The sequence below is a fragment of the Bufo gargarizans genome, chromosome 6 (assembly GCF_014858855.1).
Source record: "Bufo gargarizans isolate SCDJY-AF-19 chromosome 6, ASM1485885v1, whole genome shotgun sequence".
In the NCBI taxonomy this organism is placed as follows: domain Eukaryota; kingdom Metazoa; phylum Chordata; class Amphibia; order Anura; family Bufonidae; genus Bufo; species Bufo gargarizans.
The window spans coordinates 288,410,214-288,428,424 of record NC_058085.1 but is presented as its reverse complement, the minus strand read 5'-3'; the positions used below and the strand labels follow the sequence as shown (position 1 = coordinate 288,428,424).

At 43.7% G+C, this 18,211-nt stretch overlaps 1 protein-coding gene across 1 annotated transcript in view; it reads right to left on the bottom strand.

Moving 5' to 3' along the window:
* Positions 1 to 673: 673 nt before the first annotated feature.
* HK1 (hexokinase 1) overlaps positions 674 to 18,211 on the bottom strand; it is a 91,268-nt gene continuing 73,730 nt past the window's right edge. The window contains exons 10-18 of the mRNA XM_044296285.1: positions 15,000 to 15,304; positions 12,513 to 12,661; positions 11,036 to 11,155; positions 8,134 to 8,229; positions 7,490 to 7,589; positions 5,862 to 6,045; positions 5,621 to 5,776; positions 3,218 to 3,451; positions 674 to 1,648 (exon numbers count right to left, since the gene is read on the bottom strand). Coding sequence (XP_044152220.1) covers positions 1,504 to 1,648; positions 3,218 to 3,451; positions 5,621 to 5,776; positions 5,862 to 6,045; positions 7,490 to 7,589; positions 8,134 to 8,229; positions 11,036 to 11,155; positions 12,513 to 12,661; positions 15,000 to 15,304 — 1,489 coding nt within the window. The 3' untranslated portion in view covers positions 674 to 1,503. The remainder of the gene's footprint in view (positions 1,649 to 3,217; positions 3,452 to 5,620; positions 5,777 to 5,861; positions 6,046 to 7,489; positions 7,590 to 8,133; positions 8,230 to 11,035; positions 11,156 to 12,512; positions 12,662 to 14,999; positions 15,305 to 18,211) is intronic.

Genomic DNA, 18,211 nt, shown 5'->3' with positions numbered 1-18,211 from the left:
TCCCCTAAAGTGAGGAAAATTGGCTTCTACCTCACAGTTTTTTTTTGCCTTCCTCTGGATCAACTTGCAGGATGACAGGGCGAACTGGATGGACAAATGTCTTTTTTCGGCCTTATGTACTATGTTACTATGTAGACAATGTGGTCTTCACGGTGTCCAGCAGCTCTCCTGGCCAGATGTCTCCCAAAAACATCTGGGACTGGATGCAGAGACAGATCGCCCGTGTACTGCAGCCAACAACCACCTTGTCTGAACTACGGCTCCAAGTTGTTAGAGCTTGGAATGACTTCCCACAGGAGGATATCCAGTATCTGTGTGACCATTACCATGCCAGAGTGGCAGCGTGTATCACTGCAAGGGGAGATACCACCCAGTATTAATTAATGTGACCCTGCCTCAACATATACCCTGCTGCAGAACCCAAAATAAAGAGTGCACCACCTTGGTTGTGTGATCACTGACCAAGCACCACTAGTAGCTCATACTATAATCTCAGCTCAATCGCATTAAGTTTTTCAGGTGTTCTATCTTCATAGATGCAGAGGTTCAGTTATCTCGAAAACCTAAATAAATAAATATCTACTATTGTACTATTTATTTGGGTTTGCAGCCTCTTTGGGTGGTCATTTTTCATGTTGCTTTGGTATAATTGAGTTCGCACGACCACAAGACGCACATTGGAAAACTTTATTAAGTGGATAAATGACATGAGTGATTCTGATGTGGCATAATATGGTTGTCTGACCTAAACTTCATCTGTCAGACATTTTTCTTAAGAACACAGACATTAAAAACAGAAATGCACACCTATCTGAACACATCCAATCACAGTGCAACAAAATATTCATAGAAACGTGTACAACCTCTTAGATTCTGGGGGGCCAAGTAGCAGCTACAAATGTGCCGCCCCATTGAACAGGTTGAGTTTTGCCCGACATTTTGAACAAAACATACGTACTGGTAACACAACACTATTCATACAAGCAATGAGAGATGTCACTGGCACCAGACATACCCGGTGTTGTGTCCTATGCTCCTAGGTATATTCTGAAACCGATACAGCCCTTTATGCCCAGGACGTCATCTATGTGTATATTGCCTCCAGTAGTCATATGCAATAGAGAATGGAATAAAGTAACACCCTTAGTACATTGCTTTCATGTATGGCTGGTGGGACCCAGTTTTAGAGACCTAACTGTAAATATAATGGAAATGAATAGGGAAACTCTATGGATATCTTAACAAACTGATAAATAAAGTATAAAATAATAGTAATAAATTATAAACAGACATACATGGCCTAAAACATAGGGTTTGTGATGCAGACAGGAGTCCAGAAATAGCCAGTGCTAGAGACAATACTCTTCCTATGGTGGTCTTCTATTCCCCCATGCTTAAATTTCTATGGACAGTACGGGACGGAAGGTCCCAGCCTTGTTACGATTACTGCTTGAAATGAAAGTGCTGGAAAGGCAGGAAAACACAAGCATGACGATGCAATCTTTAATGCTGTTCAGTGTCACGGAGTCTACACCCAACGGCTGTGATCAATGCTGCGCCCTTCCCGCTGCCATCTTCTGAGAGGAGGAAGGACACGTTACACTTTGGAGCAAGGTCGACTACAGTCTGGTGCATTATTCTGGAAAAGCTGCAAGTAGAAGCAATTAAATGGTTAATTTAAATGCCCAGAAAACTTCATTTAGCTTTTACACTATTCCCATCAGCCAACACAGTGTCAAAGCCATTAATACCATCGTGGTGAAGTGGGCTACAACATTTTAATACTTTGCACGGTTTCCAGTTACAGTGGCCGGTTGTATCCCCCTAGACCTCCGTTATTTGACAGCGGCTCTTGTCAGCAGGGCGCCATGCTCAACATTTGGTGTGGATTTGAAAGGTTAATGAGGTATTCTGGTTTTAATGATTAGATTTATGTAGTGAATAGGATGTTAAACAATTTTCTAATATACATCTATTTAAAATTTTGGGACAGGGCATCAATATCAGAATGGTGGAGTCTCTGACACCTGGCATCCCCCGATAGCTCATCAACTGAAGTGAATGGAACTAAGATGCAATGCCAGCCAAAGTATGGAGCTGTGCATAGCAAACAGTAGGGGGGCCCTTCATTCAGGTGTTTGCTTTTCTAACAATCACTCACAAGCTCTTTACTCTTTCACCACTTTCCCAAATGGGGGTTTGTGGGAAGGAAGAGGGGGGTCGTGTGGCCAGCCCATTTGTCATCACTTATGGCAGCTCCGAGTTGCTGTAGATTTCTGTTCAGACGAACGGACTGCCGGAGGAAACGCCTAATTAGTGACAGGGCCTGCGCCTTTTCTAGGCAGGACATCATAGACCGGCATGTCCATGACCTTTGTCAATCTTGATATCTTACAAGATTCTCGCACCTACAGTCTACTCATTGATCGGAACCAATGAAAGAGCGACCATCAACCTGATATGTACAATTTGTACACATGACTGTACAAGAGCTCATGTCCGCCGGGCCCATGCTTCAGACCACAATGCACGGGCACCGAAAGTAGGGCCGCTGCATGCGGACCCATTCACTTAAATAGGGTCCAGGATCCGCATCCAACCGTCGGCACCGTAAAAAAGTAGTTCATGCACTACTTTTTTGCTGTGCGAAGGCACGGACAGAAACCACACGGAAGCACTCCATTGTGCTTCCGTGCCGCACCAGACCTTCCGGATTGCGCACCCATTCAAGTGAATGGGTCCGCCTCTGTGATGTGGTGCAAAACTCGACAGGGCCCGTACATTGCTGACCCGCTGGTCTTTGTTACGAGTAATTCAAGTAAATACATTGTAAATCTTCTTTTAAAACACATATAGTTTTTTCTAGCTGGACAAATCCTTTAAAGGCGTCCTTTACACAGGCAGATTACCGGGAATGAACATTCATATGAAGGCTTATTCCCTATAACTTGCCTGTGTAAATGTGCCGCCAATCAACCAACGTACAGGCAAACGTTATTTCATTGAGTGAAAACATTATTGATCCAGACACCAAAATCCCAGTTTCTGGGCAGCAGATTATGCTGTATAAACAGGGATATGCTGCCCAGAAAAAAATGAATCCATATGAGGATCATTAATCGCAGTAGCTCCAATGTAGAGGAGACAATTGCTGCATGTAAATGATGCCATCACCTCCTGTAAAGTTACACTACTTTATTAAAATTGCTTTACTCACTGTGGATGTAATTTATAGAGAGTTCCATCAACACCAACGGTGACCTCCAAATGGTCGAGGCCTCTGTTTTCCCGTATCTTATCTACCACGGCTGCCATCCCTGCCCCACACAACTGGGCCGCTCTTCGAGATACAACGCCACAGACTTCTTTGACAATTATACTGTCATCGCAGGTGCTGTTCAGACCCAGCTGCTGAAGGATTGATCGTACTTGCAGCAACGCTAACCTATCACTGTATGAAAAAAGATACAGCATCTCTTTAGTATCACATATTACATGACTAAGTAAGAGGGTTCCCTGCGTCCAGGTATTTGGAGCTTAAAGTGAAACACCATTTAAAAAAATCAAAATATACTGAAGTTCTGCCCTTATTAATTTCCAAATCCCCTGGTTGTCTGAGTGTTTAACCCCTTAATGACCAGCCTGTTTTGGGCCTTACTGACCAAGCGTTTTTCTTCCTTTTTTCATCTTCGCCTTCCAAGACCTATAACTTTTTTATTTTTCCGTCTATATAGCTGTATGAGGGCTAGTTTTTTACGGGAAAAGTTGTAGTTTTTAATGGCGCCATTTTTGGGTACACAAAGCTTTCTGATTAACTTTATTAACTCTTTCTCGGAGGGAGATGGGAAAAACAGCAATACTGCCACTGCGTTTTTACGTTATAAACTTTACGGCGTTTACTTTTCAGTATAAATAACATAACATCTTCATTCTCTGGGAAAGTACAATTACAGTGATACCAAATACATATAGTTTTATTTATGTTTTACTACTTTTTTGCAATTTTACTTCCCAAGACCCATAACTTTTTTATTTTTATTTCTATGGAGTTGTGCGAGGGCTTGATTTTTGCGGGACAACTTGTATTTTTCTTTGGTATCATTTTGGCTTTTTGATCTCTTGGTATTACCTTTTTTGGCATTCACCGTAGGGGATAATTTACATGATATTTATGTAGTCTGGGTCGTTACGGACGAGGCAATACCAAACATATGGGGGAAAATGTTTTTTTGCAATTCTTTTCATGAAAAGCATATTTTCTATTGACTTTTTTTACCACTTAATAGTCCCACACGGGGACTATAACAGACAATATTCAGATTGATTTTAAAATGCAATGCACTATCCCTATAGTGCATTGCATTTTAATGTCAGTGCTTTACTGACATTGACCAGCAGGCTGCGCCAGAGGCACAGCCTGCTGGAAACTATTCAAGGCAGGCTTGGGGCCTTTATAAGACCTCAGCCTGCTCTTACACACATCGGCACCCCGCGATCGCATTTGCGGGGTGCCGATGGGAGACAGAGGGAGTCCGGTCCCTCTGTCAGCGCTTTACATGCGGCAGACGCCATTGCCCGTGGCTTGTAAAGCGTTAAACAGCCCGGATCGGTACTACTGCTGGTCCGGACTGTTAGAGCAGGACTGCGGCTTTCATGTGAGAGCCGGGTCCCCAGCTCGCCGCTGCCTGGGGACCCGTAAAAATGTGACAGCCCAGCCTAAGGACCCTTAGTGAACGCTGTAAAAAGGCATATGGGTGGTCACTAAGGGGTTAGGGATAAGACCACATGGTCAGGTTTCTGCTTGCAGTTTTGGAAGCCAAGACCAGGAGTGAATTAAAAAAGAGAAGTCGTATCTGCCCTTTAGATTCTCTCTCCATTTAATATCCAATCCTGATTTTGGCTTTCCAAAACTGCATCAGTAAACTTGACCGTGTGGCCGCACCCTAATACTAATGACTTCTCTGGATGGTCACCGGTATCTGATTGGTGGAGGTCAGACTCCAGGCACCCCGCCGATCAGCTGTTTGAAGAGGCCTCCAGGGAGTGCTGTAGCCCCTGTTCCTAGGCCAATAACATCAGTGGTCATGGCCTAGGCACAGCTCAATCTCATTCAAGTGTTTTTTGCCAGACAAGTTGTAATTTTTAATGGCACCTTTAATCCCACCATGGTGAATGCCATAAAAAAATGCACAGTGCCAGAAGTGCTATCTCTTGGTTACCTCACAAAAAAAAAAAAATTGTACCAATAAAGACTACAATTCACCCAGCAAAAAAGTAAGCCTTTAGTAAGTCCCCTCTCTCTGTCTAACCCAGCAGAAGCAGAGCCGGCAATCAGAAACAGAATCAGAGCTCTGACAGGTTTAGGTTTATTACACTGGCTGCTAGTGTCCAGGATACAGCGACCGGCGGGGGACCTAGGACATAGCTAGGCATCGGTAAGGTGAGCATTCCTCAGTTTGTTTCTTATACCCTTCTAACCTTTAGATCAAACATGTCCATGAGCTGGAGAACCCATTGATATAGTGACCCCTCACATCTATTCAGACTGGCAGAAAAAGAGCAAGTTGTACAATAAGACACTTCTTTTAATACCCACACGCACATTATACCCATCACCTACCTCTCAATCTGAGAAAGGAATTTAGTTTCAAAGATACTCCTAGTTTTCAAGGCCTCAGAGATCTGGCCACGGAACAGAAATCCTCGCTTAGTAAAGTCCATTAGAATGTTTCTTACAATTTCTCCTAAGTACATTCCACTTATCATTTTCTCATATCTAGAAATATAAAAGAGATTTAATGCAGATACTATACATGCAGGTTTTCCAGTATTTAGCTTAGTTGGATGTCTGAATTTTATACCTCTGCTTTCCTGAATTTAGGGACAGTTCATCCACAGCTTTGTCATATTTTGTTCGGATATCATCCAGACATCCATTGTCACCGAAGGCTCCCCATTCCATGTTGACACACATTCTCCCTTCATCCCCATCTACCATTTCTATATTTTTTGTCTCTTCCATGTAGCATGCATTACTGCCGGTACCTAACACAAAAGAAGACATGCTCAATGTATATACATGAAGATATATAGACAAAAAAGGGGTTGTCCTACAATAAAATATTCTACATTTTTCAAGCCAGGACACTGGTTCTGAACACTTTTTAAATTTCACATACTATATAATTTTGTATAGCCAGTGAGTTATTCACTGATCTCTATCTGTATAGCGCCACCTGCTGTTTGCTCTTTTTCTAATTTCTCTGCTGACTGAGATGGCCGCACATGCTCAGTTCCATCCTTCAACTACCACTTAGCTGCAGTAGAAAGGACACACCCTAAAAACTGGGAGATCTCTGGATCCATGTGAGGTACAAGGCTGGTTCCCAGTTTGTTAGAAAGAAATCTTGTACCATATGATGTCTTATTTTCATTTTTTCACATTAATCATGAGATAACCCCTTTAACTATGGTAATAGCAGAAGACTAACATTCTGTTGACCAAAGGCAGTCAACATTTACAGATGGGTGCATTATGTATATCAGGATGCTGATATCTGGATCAAATGCAGCTGGGAAAATAAATTAATACCATTTTAATGGTTACTATTATTACTATAGGAAGGTGATTTGAGTGTAAAGCTGAAATTGGGTATTTCTATGCTTAACAGCATAGCCACAAGATATATACTGAACTGATAGATGTGGGTCCCATATCCTACATGTGCGTGGCTTTCTCCATTTACTTCTATGGGAGTCACAGAAACAGCTGTCCAAACTTGCGGTCAAATTTACGGACCCACCAGAGCGATTCGCTTGGGGGACACATGGGGGCAATGACCCCCCTTTTTTATTGCATTTATATTAGGTAGCTCTTGCTATCCTCCCCCCCCCCCCTTTTTTCTCTCTTTTCCCCTTGTTTTCCCGCCTTTATTTTTCAGGTAAAATTACCTCAGTCACGGTGTTGAAGAAGCTCAATCCGGTTGGAGCTGGTACTTGTTTACACAGAGGAACTTGTATGGTAACTAAAGCTGCGCTCCTGATTGGTTACTGCCTTTTGCTGGGGGAGATTTCCAGCTCTCTGATTTGTCCTTGCCCGCACGGCGGGAATTTTGTCCCCTTTATATTTGCAGGTTCGGCGCTACTTCAGGGCAGTCGACGCAGATCTGGACAGGGCCCGCCCTCCCTCCCTTAATTTTAAGCTATTTTGTCACTGTGCTTTATTAGAGAGGCTGTATCGCTCAGGTGATGCTGAGTGGATCTTGGTCTATATATGAATGGTTTTAAATAGTTTTTTTATTGTTATGGTTTTAATTTTTTTTTTTTTTTTTTTATTGGTTTTAATTATGGTTACCCTTAATAAAGCACTGCGGCCATTTCTATTCCAATAAAAGTTGTCAGTGTTGTTATTTATTTTAGTCACATAAGGTTGAGGCGGAGTGGTATCATTTGCCTCCATGGACGACATGTTTATGGAATGCGTACTTACCCACAATGAGACCAATTTCACAGTTTGGATCTTCATATGCACAAGTCATCATTGTCCCAACCGTGTCGTTTACTATAGCAACTACGTCAAGGTCAAATTCCTGTTTTAAAAAAATGATGTCATACTGTTAATCCAGAACTGATATTCTGCGATGTCCGGTAATCAGACACGGCACGTCTCAGCCGACTAGCACTAAGCAGCACATCTGAGAGCCAATTCCCTGGTACACTCTGCACCAAACCATATGGGGGTAGATCCTGCCACCTGAACTCAGGATATATGCCCAGTGTGACCACCCAGGCTGATCCTTCACAAGGCTGTGGGCTCTGTTGTAGTCTGTATGTGAATAAATACGTGTATACCGCCTGCTCTTCTCTGAAGTGACCTTTGCAAAGGCAACCAGAAGCGCAGTATCCAATGCACAGATTCTGTAACACTCCAATGTTTTATTTAGGTCATATTAAAAACCTTGAAAAAGGCTCTGTGGGGCCAAAACGTTGCCTAATATGACATAAATGACAGCTTTATAGAATCTCTGGTACCTTCGAGAAGATTACATTTCACATATTATATAGAGCCATTATAAATGAGGTCCTGGAGGGTGTGAAACAAACAGTAACGGAGGAGTTCTTCATCGTACATACCTCTCTCCTCTTGATTCCTTCCCTCAGCAGGTTAACCACATCTTCACCCTCGCAGTCAGTTGCTTTAAAGCCCTTAGTCCACGTTAGCAGGATGCCCTGTAGACAGACATGCATTGTTAGATCACAAGTCACCCTGGGTTCACACCTGAGCGTTTTACAGCGCGTTCCTACGCGCTGTAAAACGCTCAACAAGGAGAAACCAATGATTCCCTATGGGCATGGTTCTCACCTGGGCGTTTTACAGCACGTACGATCGCGCTGTAAAACGCCCGACGCCCCAAGAAGTACATGAGCTTCTTTGGGGCGTCTTGTCGGGAACGCACGACAATGGGCGTTCGCTTGTCTCTGTATGCGCGATTGCAAACGCCGGTACAATCGCGCATACAGAGCGCTCCATCGCGAACGCTCAGGTGTGAACCCAGGGTCAGGGTCAAAGCCCTAATCTGCCAAAACTTGAAGTTACACCCAGTTCAAAATAAGTATATGTTTGATTTTAGTATGTATGGAAATGCTATTTTATAATATACATTAGGGTGGATTCGAATTGGCGTTATTAAATTCCGTTAAAGGTTCATTATGACTCTTAACGGAATGCAAAACGGAAGCCTTTAAGAGGCATTGTTTTGCTCCGTCCTAATACATGACTATGGGGACACATAACGGTTCAGTTTTGTTCCGTTATACATGACAGAAAATATAGTCCTGTTTTGCATTCCATCCTAGAAATCCGTTATAACTCTGTTATTACGCAACCTATAATGGAATTCAATAACGCCAATGTGAACCCGCCCTTACTTACCTGTGTTGTATCTTGAGATCATGACTCCAGTCACATAAGCCAGTGCAGTAAACATGAAGGAGTTCCCACCGATATCACATCCACTTCTCTACTTCTGTCTTCCGGTCCAAAGAACGTCACCACCATAGGTGTCCAGAAGGCGATGCCGGAATCCTTCCCCAAGTTATGACTGGAGGAAGGCATCCAGCACAGACTAGGGACCACTCATGGTGGTAACACACTCTGGTCTGGAAGATCTTAGAGGATCGGCGCCTGAATTCCAATCTCCAGATACATCCCACACAGGTAATTAAAGTATATTATAAAATGAATAGGAGAAACAATGGAAAACAGCGACTCGACCTATAGACCGAATGAATAAGGGTGCTCACCTCTCGGTCCACCCAGACCGCACAAATAGACTAAAGAGAATTGTAGATAAGTGAGGGGCTCTCCGTATATGGGAATGGAGACAGCAAATGGATAATGGCTAAATATTATTTAATCCGATGTATCATAAAAAACCAATGCATCAAACAATAACAACATTAAAAACATCCATACAATACAATACAATAAAATGCAATAAAATAAATACCCAATGGATAAGGGCCCTGAAAATTCGCCAGACAATCGTAAAAATTATCAATATTCGTATTCGCGAATAATCGGCAGTCCCCACAATATTTCTCTGTGTGAGTAATCGCAGGGGATATTCATACACTTGGAGAGTTCGTTCTTAACTCCGGCCTCTGTCAGGCTCCAAATAATTTGCATGCACGATCTAACTGTGTCAGAAATATCGTACTGCGTACTGTCCGAATTAAATCCTCCAGTTTAGGCCGAATGCACACGGCCGTTGTTCACGGCCGTTGTTCACGGCCGTGAGCGGTCCGTGGAACCGCGGCCTGGATTCCTGCTGAGTGCAGGAGCGCACGGCGTTATGGGTTGCTATGACGCTGTGCGCTCCCTGCTGCCGCCACAGTACAGTAATATACTGGTATAGATCATACCAGGTATTACTGTACTGCGGCGGCAGCAGGAAGCGCACGGCGTCATAGCAACTAATGACGCCGTGCGCTCCTGCACTCAGCAGGAATCCAGGCCACGGTCGTGAACAACGGCCGTGTGCATTCGGCCTTATTCGGATAATCTGATATATCAGTGACCCCTTCCTCAGTGGTATACACCCCTTCCACTGAGGAAGGGGTGTATACCCTGAAACACGTCTGGGTCAGTTGGGACAGTGAGCTGTTCCCCAATAAACCAGAAGTCACCTAGAGGAAAAGACTACGTTAGGGGTGATCCTCGCATTTGGACTATTACCTTGTCTCGAACCAGAGGCTGTATTATTAAGAAGGATCGACAATTCCACTACTGCTTTAGCCGAGGAGTCACGTGAGACGTCACGTTCGAGACTCCATACCACGTGGGACGCCGCGTTTGGGTAAGATCGGCTGTATCTTCGATTCAGTACATCGAGCCGGTGACGGAACAAGGTAAGAGATCTCCTTCACTGATATATCGGATTATCCGAATAAACCGGAGGATTTAATTCGGACAGTACGCAGTACGATATTTCTGACACAGTTAGATCGTGCATGCGAATTATTTGGAGCCTGACACAGGCCGGAGTTAAAAACGAACTCTCCAAGTGTATGAATACCCCTGCAATTACTCACACAGAGAAATATTGTGGGGACTGCCGATTATTCGCGAATACGAATATTGATAATTTTTACGATTGGTGGCGAATTTTCAGGGCCCTTATCCATTGGGTATTTATTTTATTGCATTTTATTGTATTGCATTGTATGGATGTTTTTAATGTTGTTATTGTTTGATGCATTGTCTTTTTATGATACATCAGATTAAATAATATTTAGCCATTATCCATTTGCTGTCTCCATTCCCATATACAGAGTGCCCCTCACTTATCTACAATTATATTATAAAATGACCGTTCCATACATATTGTTATCATTGACGAATACTTATTGTAGACTGAAATGCTCCTTTGAGTGACCACTAAAATAAAAATAAATACTAAATAAGGTATATATATATATATATATATATATATATTATTTTTTTAAAGTTCCCATCATCGCCCAAGTGACTCACAGCATCCAAACTGGTTTGCTTGCAGGGGAAAGAGAAGGTGAATCCCAGAGGAAGTCGTGCCCCTTTAATTCCCATGTAATCCAGGAAATCAGAGATGCAGTGAACAATGTGATCGAATAGCTGAAAAAAGAGAAGATCTGTCAAGCACGCTAAACACAGGAACGTGGACCGTCCATGACATCCTAGGACAGAATACATCTTTAAAGAGCAACAGTTTGACTAGTCAGTATAGACGGCAATACAGGAGTGACAAACTATGTGTCTCCCTGACCTATGGACTGCCGTAAATTTGACTTCTTTCTATACAGCCAAGATATTCAGCTTTAAAGGGGTTCTGCAGTTATTTTAAACTGATGATCTATCCTCTAGATAGATCATCAGCATCTGATCGGGGGGGCTCCGACACCCGGGAAACCCGCCGATCAGCTGTTTGAGAAGGCAGCGGCGCTGACAGTAGCGCCACGGCCTTCTCGCTGTTTATCGCAGGCCCAGTGACGTCACAACTAGTATCACTAGCCTGGGCGGGGCTAAGCTCCATTCAAGTGAATAGAGTTTAGCCCCGCCCAGGCCAGTGATACTAGTCATGACGTCACTGGGCCTGCGATAAACAGCGAGAAGGCCGTGGCGCTACTGTCAGCGCCGCTGCCTTCTCAAACAGCTGATCGGCGGGTTGCTGATGATCTATCTAGACTAGAGGATAGATCATCAGTTTAAAATAACTGTAGAACTCCTTTAATGTGACAGTACTGCAAGTGTACCTTGAATACTCATGAGAATGGCATGGTGGCCTGGTCCCATCTCAACACACAGGAAATACCTGCTCAGCTAATCACTGGCTGAAGCAGGTCACTATGCGGCCGAGCTCTTTCCAAATAATTTTGCTGTGTTGGACAAACCCTTCAAACAATAAAAGATTTTAAGAGCAAGTAGATCTTGTATCCCATCTAGCACCTACATATAATGTATCACAAGTTCCTATTTTTTGTTGTTTTATTTAGCTGGCGACGTGTGCATTTTTACAATTGATTTAGCATTTAAGGCAACAATGCCTTAATAAAGTCTTGAAGGGACTGTCCAAATCGTCCACTTTCATATACCCTATTAGGGAATTCTAATGAAATAGAGGGGGTCCCCTGTTCATGATCTTAATCTTCGCTTGCTTTGGAGGACCCAAACTCTCCTGTATTACAAAGAAAACCGACTGATTTAAAAGGGACACTGTGTAATGTTTTATTCCCCCTGTGGTGGCGCTGCAGGAAAACTGAAACGCTTACTGCCAGGTTCCCTCACAGATTAGAGAGCTGATCTATGGGGGGTGCCCGCACACGGACACTCTATTAGCTGCTTATTTTCAAAGGACCCCTCTAATAAGTCAGGATTGTCAAAAGTGGGGATACCCTTTAATACACATAATTAAATCCATAGCTTTCCATATCGGACTAGAAGGATAAATGTAGTCATGATGTATTGGACTTACTTCGTCCCCAGTCCCTTGCATGACATCTGTAGGAATGGCATAGATTTTATTATGCATTTCCACTGTTCTTCTTTTGCCACTACGGATCTTGACAAGTAAAACTCTAAAGTTTGTTCCTCCAAGGTCCAGAGCCAGAAAATCACCATTTTCTAGAAAGCAATGAAACAAGATAAGCACTATGCGGCACACAAATATACATGATACATCATTAGCAAAAAACAAAGGAGGTCACTTATTAAAACCGGTGTTTTAGACGCCGGACTTAATAAGCCCCTGCGCAGGCGGTGGATCTGCAGAAGTTATGTAGAGGTGCCAGCCTCTACATAGCTTCAGCATAGCCAGCGCCGGTCTAAATGTAGGACAGCTATCGAGCTGTCTTACCTTTAGACCATTTTCTACACCTAAAACAGGAATAGAAAATGATGAATTAAAACGCCCCCTTTTTTAGATTTGGCGTGAGCGGAGAAAAGATGCAGATCGCCATAGGCGAAGTTCTGAACGTAAATGGTCCTCAGAGACTTTGTTGTTTTAGACTTGAAACCATAACCAACAAATCAATTAGCAATCAGCTTTCTATTCCCATTATTGTGTAATAGACGGGGCGGTGTGTTCAGGACCCTCATGTCTTAACCAGAGGGGGGAGCTGCTAAAAATAGCATATCAGGGGATCATTCTAACCAGCAGGTACTTTCCTGCCTTTAATGCGAATTTGTCACTTCTTCCTAAAGGGATTTTAATGCTTTTATCATTCAAAACATAATATCTGTATCATGAAAAACAGAATTTTCTATAATACTTTATGTTTCGACCATTTGTAAGATACCTGCTTGCTGTCGGTGGTCTGAAAGGTTGCTGTTTATATTCACAGGCTGAAAACTCTCCCTGCAGACACAGCTGTTGCTACAATGTATCAGTCCAGGACAGGGGAAATATCTGTGTTGCTGCCAAGTTTAGGGTCCATTCACGCGTCCGCAAAATGGGTCCGCATCCGTTCTGCAATTTTGCGGAACAGGTGCGGACCCATTCATTTGCAATGGGGCCGGAATGTGGTGTCCGCATCCGCATTTGCGGATCCGCACTTCTGTTCCGCCAAAAAATAGAACATGTCCTATTCTTGTCTGCAATTGAGGACAAAAAAAAATAATTTTCAATGAGAGTGTCGGCGATGTGCGGTCCGCAAAATGCAGAAAGCACATTGCCGGTGTCCGTGTTTTGGGGATCCGCAAGATCACATACGGATGTGTGAATGGACCCTTACCCTGCAAAGATTGTAGTGAACAGTTAAAGGGATATTTCATCTTTTAGGGTACTTTCACACTAGCGTTATTAGAATCCGGCAGGCAGTTCTGGCAATGGAACTTCCTGCCGGATCCGGCAAGCCGTATACAAACGGATAGCGTTTTAGACGAATCCAGTATTACATTTTTTTTCAAAGCTCAAAACAGAAAGTAACTCCTCCTATGTCCTGGTGCGTGCACAGACCGGAAAACTGGATCCAGCGATGCGGCAATTTCTGGAACACTTGGTACCGGATCTGGCATTAATACAGCTCTATGGAAAGTGCGGTATTGTTCCGGTCTAATACCGTACAAGGGACGGAACGGAAGACATCCTGATGCACACTGAACGGATTGCTTTCCATTCAGAATGCATTAGGACAAAACTGATGCGTTTGTTTCCGGTATTGAGACCCTTTACCGGATTTCAATACAGGAAAAGGATAACACTAGTGTGACAGTACCCTTAGATATTGACGACCTATCCTCCAGATAGGTAATCAATGTCAGATCGGTGGAGGTCCAACACCCGGCAGCCCCACCGATCAGCTGTTTTCAGTAACTGCCGGCACTAAACAGTGGACAGAGCCAGAAGCAGAAGTCTCCATCCACTGTGTACTGCCTGAGCCAGTATACTGCAACTCAGCTCCCATTCATGTGACGTTCACAGTCACTACACCGAGGACGGAGCCTTCTGCCTTCGGCTCTGCTCACTGGTGTCTACAAAAACAGCTGAGGATAGGCCATCAATATCTAAAAGCTAGAATACTCCTTTAAGGTGCCCATACTCCTTCCTTAGCTCTCCATGTGCGGTGTGCTCTCCTTCACTTCAGGCGATAGGAGTGACACTGATGGTATATCCTAGTGATATGCCGTTAAATTTCTGAGATGGGAATAACCCTTTAAAGGAATGAAAACTGGTAAACGTCATACGTAAAATACAGATGTTTAGACCAGGAAACATGGTACGGACACATGCTGATTGTGCACCATATTCACAGAATGTTTACATATGTAATACCGTAATCTGTAGCATATGTTTCTGGCAATTCTGGATGACTTTCCTGTTGTTATGAATGTGGAATTTGAAGTTTAGGACCTTGACCACCGTCCACCATAAATGATGCATGGATGTTCTACGACTATGTCCCCCAGACAGACTTCACGCATTGTGCTTCCCCCTCAATAATTTATAGATAGCGATCCTTACCAGAGCCATCTGGTGTACTGCGAACGAACGTTGGCAACATTTTCACTTTTGCAATCTCATTAGTCTTCTTCCTCAGTCCGTTCTCCATCTCGATCCGCATCCTTCTCTTCACCTCCAACAGCTGCTCATGAGTGAGGTTGAACTCCTCAAGTGTCTCATCCATCTGTCTCCGCTGCTCGGCCAGCCGGTAGGCCACTGCCGTCACCATAGCCGCTCCCTTACCGCTGCCGCTCTCGGACAACAGAAATCGCACATCGGAGTCAGGGACCAATCGTCTCACTGTTTTGTGTAAGCGCCTGGCGTATCTGCACAAATCGTACGGGAGAAAAGGTCAACAATTTTTAAAAATTGCCTGTATTTGATACTAAAGTTACACTCATTGTATGGATTTTAATATTTTACATTGAGCTCATTTGTCAGTGCCAAAGTAAAAACATCAAAGAACATTTTTCAACTATATAAGCAATAAGGAACTTAAAGGGGTTCTTCGAGATTTTGATGGCCTGTCCTCAATATCAGATTGGCGGGGTCCGACTCCCGGTACACTGTTTGAAGACACTCGGCATTCCAGTTATGTCACGGTCATCAGTCACACGGCCTAGGAGCAGCTCAGTCCTATTCAAATGAATGAGGCTGAGCTGCGATATCACGCACAGCCGCTATACAATGGATGGTTGTGCTTGGTAAGCTGCGTGGCGGCCACAGCACTCACTGGACAACCGCGCCTCCTCCAACAATAGATCGGCGGGGTGTCGGACCACCATTGATCAGATTCTGAAGTCCTATCCAGAGAATAGGCCATGGACCTGGAAAACCCCCTTAAAACGAATAGTGTTGGTACTGTGAGATCCAGAGAGCATTCATTCTGCAGATACTAATGGGACCCCGTCAGCTCCCGTATGCAGCGCTCACTGAGGATAGCGTAGTGCAGTGATAAACACACTGAGGTCTGTAACTGCCGCAATGGCATTCAGTACTTTTAGAGTACTTACCTGCTAAAGCCCGCAGTGTGCACCAGCGCTCTAAGGCCCCTTTCGCCTGGGCGAGAATTCCGCGCGGGTGCATTGCGTGAGGTAAACGCATTGCACCCGCCCTGAATCCGGACCCATTCATTTCAATGGGGCTGTTCAGATGAGCAGTCATTTTCACGCATCACTTGTGCGTTGCGTGAAAATCGCAGCATGTTCTATATTCTGCGTTTTTCACGCAACGCCGGGCCCATAAAAATGAATGGGGCAAGCAAGTGCGGATGCAATGCGATTTTCACGCATGGTTGCTAGGAGATGATGTTAGTAAATTGATAAAAGTCAATTTACTGTCTTATTTTCCCTTATAACATGGTTAAAAAGGAAAAAAAATGCATTCTTAATACAGAATGCTTACTAAAATGTGGCTTGAGGGGTTAAAAAATAAATTAACTCACCTCATCCTCTTGTTCGCGCAGCCGGCATCGTCTTTCTTCTTTTTCTTTCAGGACCTGCAAAAGGACCTTTGATGACGTGAGCGCGGTGACATCAGCACAAGTCTTGCTGAATGAAGATAGGATCTTCTATCTTCATTCAGCAGGACCTGCGCTGATGTCACCACGTGGTGAGCGCGATAACATCATCAAAAGGTCCTTTTGCAGGTCCTGAAAGAAGAAGAAAGAAGATGATGCCGGCTGCGCGAACAGGAGGATGAGGCGATTTTTATTTTAATTTTTTAACCCCTCAAGCCACATTTTAGTAAGCATTCTGTATTAAGAATGCTATTATTTTCCTTTATAACCATGTTATAAGGGAAAATAATAAAATGAGTAGAACACCTAACCCAAACTTCAGTGAACAAGTCCGGGTTTGGGTCTGGGTACCACATTCCGTTTTTTCTCAGTCGCGCACAAAACACAAAAAACTGAATGTCGGAATGCAATCACAGTCAAAACTGACTGAAATTGCGTGCCTACTCGCGCGGTTTTCCTGCAATGCACACGCGAAGCGTCCAGAGCAAATTATTCGGAACGCCCATGTAAAAGAGGCCTAAGAGAAACTAGACCGATTCAGACAATGATTGACAGTAGTCTATCAAACACTGTCTGGAGGCAGGGGGGAGGGCAGGGGCGTCGTACTGCATCAGACTCATCTCTCTTGAACGCTACGTTCTTTGGCAGGTAAGTACTCTAAAGCTACTGAATGCCATCACAGGAGTGATAGACTGCTGAAATCAGCGGGTCTATCACCACACTATGCTGCCCTCAGTGAGACCAGTATGCCATAGCCTTTAAAGGCTATGTGCAACTTCAGGGACCATTTTTTTAGGATTGCTTTTTACTCATATCAGTCAAAAAATAATTTTTTCAATTGGTTTTATTAAAAACTAGCAGAAGGACCCAGCTTTGCACGCGTATATTTCATCTATTTAATTTAATGTTTGTGTGTGTCGTTAAAAGATATCCCCCATTACAGTGACCTCCACAGCCCCCCACCCCTTAACACTAACCCCCCACAGTGCCCGCCTCCTTAAAATGTGACCTCCACAGCAGCCCACCACATTAACTTTGACCTTCACAGCAGCTCACCCCTTTTACAGTGACCTCCACAACTCGCCACCCGCACCCCTAACAACGACCCCCGCATTATTGTCTTTAATGGACGGTATATAAAACCCCACAGAATTCGTATACACTTAAGGTCACGTGAGTTACATCAGCCTATACAACAACGCTGGCTAAGCGTCGCAATCAAAGTTAGATTCAGGGTCTATTCACACGTCCGTTTTTTCTTTCCTGATCTGTTCCGTTTTTTGCTGAACAGATCTGGACCAGATCTGGACCCATTCATTTTCAATGGGTCCTGAAAAAAAATCAGACAGTGTGCTGTCCGTTTTTTTTCAGGTCCCATTGAAAATGAATGGGTCCAGATCTGGTCCAGATCTGTTCAGCAAAAAACGGAACAGATCAGGAAAGAAACAACGGACGTGTGAATGGACCCTAACTCACACATAACCTGTCTTATACTAAGAATGTCCTTCGTTGCCTATAGCAACCAATGACCTGTAGCAAAATAGAAGCTGTGCTGTGATTGGTTGCTATATGCAACCTGATGAATGTCTAGGCTAACTGCCAACAGACAATGGCTCCTGTAGTTTGGTGGTTAGGTTACTAAGCGTATTGTTTTGGGCAAATAATTGGAAAGCGCGGGGTGAAAATTTCCACTGAAAACATAGTCTATAACGTT